Source organism: Chenopodium album, chromosome 19, assembly GCF_948465745.1.
Source record: "Chenopodium album chromosome 19, dcCheAlbu1.1, whole genome shotgun sequence".
In the NCBI taxonomy this organism is placed as follows: domain Eukaryota; kingdom Viridiplantae; phylum Streptophyta; class Magnoliopsida; order Caryophyllales; family Amaranthaceae; genus Chenopodium; species Chenopodium album.
The window spans coordinates 11,171,724-11,179,930 of NC_137852.1; the positions used below are offsets into that span (position 1 = coordinate 11,171,724).

The 8,207-nt window shown below is 34.1% G+C and overlaps 1 protein-coding gene across 1 annotated transcript; it reads right to left on the reverse strand.

Annotated features, from left to right (window-relative positions):
• Positions 1 to 285: 285 nt before the first annotated feature.
• Positions 286 to 7,532, reverse strand: LOC145595988 (proteasome subunit beta type-6). The gene is made up of 8 exons (XM_081652416.1): positions 7,298 to 7,532; positions 7,037 to 7,113; positions 5,094 to 5,149; positions 3,619 to 3,691; positions 2,436 to 2,547; positions 1,598 to 1,671; positions 755 to 829; positions 286 to 636 (listed from the first exon to the last, which is right to left on the reverse strand). The coding sequence occupies exons 1-8, from the start codon at positions 7,401 to 7,403 to the stop codon at positions 499 to 501; spliced, it is 711 nt and encodes a 236-aa protein (XP_081508542.1). The 5' UTR covers positions 7,404 to 7,532; the 3' UTR covers positions 286 to 498.
• Positions 7,533 to 8,207: the final 675 nt, after the last annotated feature.

Consider the following 8,207-nt stretch of genomic DNA (forward strand, 5'->3'; position numbering starts at 1 on the left):
TCAGTTAAGTTCAGTCAATGAAAACAGGCCCTTAACATGATGATTTATAAAATATTAGGGAGTATATTTAAAAGCTTTAATTTGATAATATCTTTCTTCAAAAAAAAACCTAATATATTTTCTAGTATATATACCTTGAAGAAAAAGGAAAGAAAAGAAACTATATAGTTTAATGTTTGTTACTTTGGTTTGATATTAGTAAAGGAAGAAAAAGGAGAGGAGCCTAACCCATGCCTAGTTGACGAAAACAGTTCACGTAATTCTTTAAAGAGGGAGAGACATCCATGAATATAAGAGCTTCCCATTTCCGAAACAAAGGGTTATACCCAAAAGCTAAGGCCACCAAATAGGATGAATGTTTGCTTCCAAACCCTTTGAACAAATCTAAAGCTGTTAGGGCTGAATACTACAAACACTGTTGTTTTACGACTTCAAACTGTCAACCCATACATTTAGGCATTCGAAATTTTAAGTTTGCATGAATGTTTAAAGCTAGGTCTATTCGGTGGTCATTGGCTCAGGGCTTGCAGCAGTTCCCCAAATATCCAACAAGGAATCTTGTGGCGCCAATTCTTCATGCCACAGTGGAAGTTGGTCACCTGGGTAGAAATTTCTGGTCACTCCCTCTTCATTGATCTGAAACAATACAATCAGAGTTCGATTTCATTAGAATTGTGACGAGATTACATGGGACACTCTACTCAACCAGCAGAAAATGAATGTAAGAGAGGGGAAAATAGGAAAGAGGTCTTACAATGACAGTTCGAACGACACCACCACTGGCACCATCTCGGGCAATGGCAAGGGAGACTGCTTTCTTCACTAGATCCTGAAAAGATGGAGAGAATATGTTAAGAATAACAAAATAGTTGGCTCTTCATAGTACAGCATTTGCTAGCTACATCTCAGATTTAAAGAATAAAGAAAAGGGGAAATCATTCAGTATGATGCAATTGATCAGTTCTCAACAAACTATTAAATAAGAGCGTTTAATCGTCATAACAACCTTGCAGGTGTGTTTTCCAAGGGGAGAAAGAAATAGGATCACGTGCTTACCATGATTCACAAAAGTGGTCTTACGATGGTAAGACGACACAAATGTTTCTTTCAGTTTTTAGACTATTAGGAATGAAAACATTGACAATTTCCAAGGAATAAATAAAGTATGCACATATACACCCAAAGCAATGAGATGTAAAATGGATTTGGAATGAAGAAGGCAAAGCACTCTTACTCTCTTAACCCTTCTTGTTTAAACTTACATTGACTTATTCCAGACACTCAACTAAGGGTCTGTTTGTTTCATCTTATTTAAACTTACATTGACTTATACCATGCAAAATAAGTTTATTTAAATAAGTTCAACTAATATCATACCGTATAAATTAAGTTCTGATAAAATAAGTGATTCTGACAAAATCACAAACAAATTTTTATCACACAAAATAATTTCGGACAAGTTCACATAAGATAACTTTTGACAAAACAAGCTGAAACAAACAGAGCCTAAATTTTAACTTATTCATGATAACAGATAAAGAGTTTCCCCAATGCAGGTAACAAAGATATGAATGTAGCATACAACAATTCAAAATACCTCAGCTTCCTCCTTGGTCATTCCATCTTTCCATGCTTGATCAAGGAATCCATACAAATACGAGGAGCCAGACCCTGTAAAAGAATGCTTTAGCAAATTAAGCATATGCATGACTAAAGGCAGCATAAAACTTATAAGAACATGGACATGTTTGACATGTTTTAAAACCTAAAGAGCACTACTTATAGAGCATAAGAAGATATAACCAATAATAGAAAGTCAGAAGACTGAAACACTTCAGCCAAAAGAATAAGATGAACTTTCTCAGAACCTTCCTTGAGAAACTTGCCACTCAATTAAGGACGACAGTTATAGTAAGGATTAACCTACATTAATCACATCATCATCTATCTCTTAGTAATATTTCAACTATACTAATGCCATCCAAGCAAACACAATTAAAATATCCAACACTTTTAACATATAAAGATGACACATCCTTCAGCATAGCAACTTCTGCTAAATAGATTCTTTACTGTTCCAGCATTCATGACAAAATAATTGACTCTTATACACAGAAATCATAATCTAAACATAATCATCCTACTAAGATGGAGATAAGAGATTGATTCAAGTGACCAAAATTATTGATTTACATCATAATGATCATGGCCACAATTATACACCCACAAAATCTTACACTCACAAAATTTATCAATGCAAAAAACGGTTCAAACATTAATGAAAAAGAATTTCATGAACATGAATAACTAGTCGCAGGCAGCAGCAAATCTATCATTATGACAATTGATACACCACCAAAAAGTAATAGTATGAAAAACTGGAAAAATTTAATCTCAATTTCAAGCGTGGAAGAGTTGGCTCAAAAAGGACATACCTCCAATGGAAAAAGGCTGTTCAATGATTGTTCCACCAAGTGGAATTCCAAATATTTTACCTCCTTCATACTTGTCCCATCCTCCAACAATCATGCCTGTTTGTAGCATGTCCTGTAGAAGTTCACAAAACACTTATCATGGAGCAACAGAGCAAGAGCAAGAGCAAGAGCAATCTAAAAAGTTTTGATGCATGATAAAACAAATGATAAGTATTATGAACAGGAAACAAAAACGTCACAAGCAGAGAAAGGCATAGTAACATCCATTGCCTGGGTTTAAATAGAAACCATCAAAAATGATATAAAAAATTCTTTAAATGATCATCTACTTTGAATTTTGCAAATAATCTAAGTTAAAAACATAGAGAAGAAGATGATATGAAAATATCCTCTATAATTTCAGAGAGGAAAAAAAAAAAATTAAAAAAAAAAAAAAAAATGTTCTTACATACCTTAGTAATGAGTATAAAGCAGAGAGCCTAGATACATAGTATGATAAACCTATTAGAGGAAGAAGTTTCCTTTTCAGTTATGCACTTTTTCCTTTTTCTTTCATAGGGGTTTTAAGAGATTTACACAAGAATAAAACTAGATAGAAAATAAAAAAATTAAAACAAGGTGTACTTTCTGGTTATTGTATAGCCAGCAGCTCAGCAATAAAAACCTACTTTCATCCAAATTAAGAACCAGCAATCCAGCATTTGGTAATTTCACCATGAATTTCTTATGTATACCAATATACAATTTTAGTTAGTTAACATTATAATTTATACATCACCAGCTGAAAGTCCAAGCAATAGACAAAAATGAATTCCCTATAAACTCCCCAATCAAGATCTGCCTTAACACACACACACACACACAGACAAAGAGAAAAAGAAAAAAACCACACACAGACACACGCGCGCACACACCATTTATTAGGTGAAAGAGAAAAGGGGGGAAATCGAAAATGCATTCCAATATCATGCTCAAGGGAAGTCAAAGTGTACAGTGTACACAAGATTATCAAGTCTTGTCACTAAATAGACAAGATTGGCAGAGAAGCTCGATTTGATGACTCAAATAAAATTCAAAGGTAGACTAAGGGTTGAAATGACCAGTCAGAGTATAGTCAAATACAAGGTATGAAAATATGAATAAGACACAAGCAAATCATACAAACTAAAAAATAAAACCATACCTTATTTCCATATGATAATAGTCTGACAAGATTAGCAGCAACTTTGACAGTAGCAGGCTGTCCCAACTGTATCCTGTGATACAGAATTTTAGGAAAAAATAAGATAAAAAGAAAGGAAAAGATGGGTGGAAAGGACTTACATTAATTATTAATATTATGTTAAATCTGTGACAGTGTGACACACCCTTAATTTCATTATTACTTATCCATTAAAAAAATAGTTTCATTATACTCTAATGGAAGTTCTAATCTACATCATGCAACAAGAGTTTAATTAACCTTGATCACCATCAAACAAAATGAGAAAAATTATAAAGGAATTTAGGAAGACTAGGAGATATAACAGGAAAGTAACAGAAGCTCTTTATTGGCAGATTAATTGTTGCGTGAGTTGGAAATTGGTGAACTAAAGATACTACTCTTAAGGGCTATAGGATACTATAATTATTGTCCATGTTATTTCCTTATGTTTTCCAGATGAGCTGACAACCAAAATTAACAATATTAAAGCATTGGATTATAACAAGGTCAAGAAAAATGGCTCTATAGATTATAGGTAAGGGTGCATACATCAGATCTCCATCACCCCCACCCAACAAAAGTGGGAGCCTTACTTGAAAAACTAGGGATTATTTTATTATACAATAGAAAATTAAAGCCTTAATCCCAAAGAGGGATCATATTATTTGCATATTACAAAGAGTATCATATATGTGGCTCACTCTTCTGCAGTGCATAATTTGGCCTTCATGTTTATGTCCATGTGTCGAAAGACTCAAAAGTCAAAACCACGTAATCAGAGGGGGAGGGGGGGTGCTTCTATAACTTTCCTCATTAAGATGAGGTTATTTATCTCAACTCTTCAATATCTGACCACTATCACTTATATGAAACCAGTCATCACAAATCAAAGGTACCCTAATGGGAAGTGCACAAGGATGCTTAACAGCAGAGCACTGTAGGAATTTATTTTGATTCATAAAATAGATCCTTTCCTAAGAAGTAAAACTTTAATTAAAATTTTTTAAGCATTGCTTGCAATGATTGACAACAGTTGGGAGTCACAACAATTCTAAAATGCAGATACTCAATTAGCAGTGGGAAACGAGCAAGAGCCTTTGCATAAACATGATATATTTGCATAAAATGATGTCTCCCTTTATAGAAGTGTTGGGGGCGGCGTTGGGCATTGAAAGGAAAGGAAACTGAAAGGTCACTCATCAAAAGCAAGAGAGATAATAGCACTTTTGCTATGACAATATGGAATGTGAATACTCCACTTCTAAAAGCATCCCGCAAGTATAGTGTATTAACACTATCCACAAAGCTTAAAAATTATATTATTGGCATAATATGCTGGCTGATAGAAAAGAAAACCATTGATAAAGTTCAAAATTCCTAATTACCAAGACCTCAACTACCACAAACAATGAAACAATGGCATAAAAAGCTAAAAGTTGAATTAGTAGCCTTACGTGTGCTGATGAAGAAAATATCGTACATAATCAGATACAATCTGGGAGTCTGCAGCCTGCAAATTGCCCATACTTACATCAGTGAATTAACACGTCAGCAACATCAATGCATCTTCCATCTACACTCATTGCTTTAGGATACATAATAGTAATACTAGTCACTAGATACAATTCATACAAACCAAGGAATAGCTAAGTTTGGAATTAAACACATGCATAATGCATTAGCATATAGTGAATGACATCCCCTTATTGTCTTTTCATATTTTTTTATAATATATTACGGAATTGATTGATTGATTATCACGGAATAGAGAAAATAACACAACTCAAATTCTCAACACATCAAGAGTACAAAAGGTCCTATCAAATCCTTCTAGACATATAAATATCTTTATATTATCCAAACATAAAACATAGTAATCTAAAAATTACTTCCCTCAAACTGCATGCAGCATTAAAAAGTTCATTCAGCTATAACTGAATAACCAACACACTCTCCATTAACAGTCCAAAGCTAAAACTCTGAGGGAATATACAGAAAGAAAAAATTTCTCTGGTGGTATCGCTGCTTATCTATGACTGCTTAAACAGTGAGTACTAAAACATTCTTATTCTTTGGATCCGTCATGATTTTAAAAAAACTACCTTCTAAGCGGAAACAGAAAAGATAACTACTGCAGTAATGCAATGCTAAAGCAGAAAGATGACACCATATAAAATCTACATCATGAACTATTATACTTCGAAACATATATTCACTCGTCCCTTGAAGGGCTTAAGACTAAGCTTATATCTCCAAAACAAGTTTTGAACACATACTTTTGGAACCTCCACATTTCTTTTACTCACATGATATACGAAAATAAACTGTATTGGATATCCAAAACATGGAAGGAGAGGCCCCCACACCCTTACACCTTAATTATCCCTATATTTTAAAATCTAAACTGTATTGGATATCCAAAACTCATTTTGAACCACCACCTGCCAATATGAAAGCACCACCACTTCTGAAATAATATACTCCAAGAAATGACATCTCAGAACATGTTCACAGTAGCCCCAGGAACAGTACCTTTACCCTGCTGTCATTTACCCACCCCAGTCCAAACAATATAAGAAAAATTGTGCATCTTGATTAAGACACAAAAGTCTTTCTAACAAAAAAATCACACCCTCCACCATGTTCCAGGCTCTTCTAGCAGCACATGATCAAAGATGTCTACATTACCAGAGGCAATATCAGACAGCTAGCTAGCATAATAAAATAAACTGACTAAACATCCACAATGTTAATACTCAGCTTACTGTCAACAATATTTCAAACTTCAAAAGATGATTTTGGAGACCGTAAGTACGTGTTTGGTATGAAGAGGCAGAGGGGGAAAAAAAGAGTTACAATCTCAAATTTGTCCTGATTCCCCTTTCTACCAGCAATATATACAGGAAGTTTGAACGGTAAGGTCAATTACTCTACAGTCATAAAACTGAAGCAATAGTCCGGTATCCACAAAAGCCAATACTAGAAACTCACACAGATTAAACAAGCCTACCATATATACTCAAATGTCAAACCATTTCCATTTAAAATTATCGTATGATGTAATCTAAAATCATCCCACAAGTAAACAGCACATCCAATATTCCTGTTACCATGTACAGAACCATCAGCAGCATACCCAAGAGCTTATAAGTCTTAACAAAAACCGCATCGGATTAACGACAGTGCCACAAAACTTTCCCAGTAAAATCAGTCAATTGACAACATTTATCCCACTAGAACCCCAGAAATGTCCTTCAAATGTAAGCATTGCAAAGAATAAACAACTCCGATATAGGAAAAAAGCATATGATACATTAAACAGAAAGTATAAACAGGCTAATATTATAGTATACAAGAATCAAAATTCAAATAAAAAGTTTAATTAAAATGGCATTACCGATCCAGAACGACAAACATAAACATTATCAGTAAGTTGAGTGATCTTGTCCGATGCACGATTCGCAACATAAACACCTGCAAAATACAGCAGAAAAAAGCAAGCTCAAGTTTGATTTCGCTAAAACCCTAGAATCAATAATCCCAAATTTTGTAACAACCCCAAATTCAAAATCAAATGAAACCCAATTAAATTGATGCAAAATGAAGATTAGGGCAAGTGAGAAATCGTGAAAATAATCGCCGGAAACGTAGTAATTACCAGTACTAGTACGAGAATCGGCGCCGAGAATAACACCGTCCTTGTAAGTGACACCAATAATGGTGGTTCCCATGGAATGAGGGGAGTTGAGACCGAGATCCTCCATTTTTGTTTGAGGTTGAAGAGGAGAGAAAAACAAAGATTGATTTGCAGTGAAATTTGCGAATTGTGAAGGGGGAAGTGAGAAAGGAGGAGAGTATAGATTGGAATTAATTAAAGATTGCAGAGAACACTGACTTATTGAGCAAGGCACAAACGTATGAAAAAGCAAATGTGAGTACTTTTTTACTTTACTTTTTTATTTCTTGGATTAGCACTAAATTAATTTGATTTTATGTACTCCATAATAACCACTTCAGCCCGTTTGGTACTCTTATGTACGGCTGGCCTCATCATGAGACCAATTGTAAAATAACAAATAAATCCCTACAATATTGATCGAGTAATCCTTTAACAATAATCGAGTAATCGCTGTACCATTGAGAAAGTAACCTTATAACGCTATTCGAGTAGCTCAATAAGGCAATAACACTAATGAAATAACCTTAATTATGGCTTGACACACGTGGTGTGGCTAGCCATATACAAGAATTTGTGTAAACCCGTTGCTTAGTACTATAAGAGGTCCTATAGAAAATTTTAGGGCTCATTTTTTTATATATAAAGGGAAGAGAAAGGTAAATTTGTTTTGTTACAGAAAAAGAAAATTAGGTTAGATACTATTAATATTCTCATGAGGGGGAAACTCTAATACATCCGAAAAGAAAATGTGAATTAAATAAGAGTTACATTACAAGATATAATTTTCATGCTACCACTAACTAAATGACTAACATTAGCAATCCAATCTGTAGCTCAACTTGCCTCTCAAAATACTCGGAGAAGAGAGCAAATGTTAATGATAATATGC

Bases quoted from the DNA above. Each gene is read 5' to 3' on its own strand.
- LOC145595988 (XM_081652416.1), bottom strand. From the start codon at position 7,403: ATGGAGGATCTCGGTCTCAACTCCCCTCATTCCATGGGAACCACCATT. The intron at 7,114-7,297 runs GTAATTACTACG...TGTATTTTGCAG, and splicing joins CGATTCTCGTACTAGTACTG to GTGTTTATGTTGCGAATCGT. The intron at 1,672-2,435 runs GTATGTCCTTTT...ATTCTTTTACAG, and splicing joins ACAGCCTTTTTCCATTGGAG to GGTCTGGCTCCTCGTATTTG.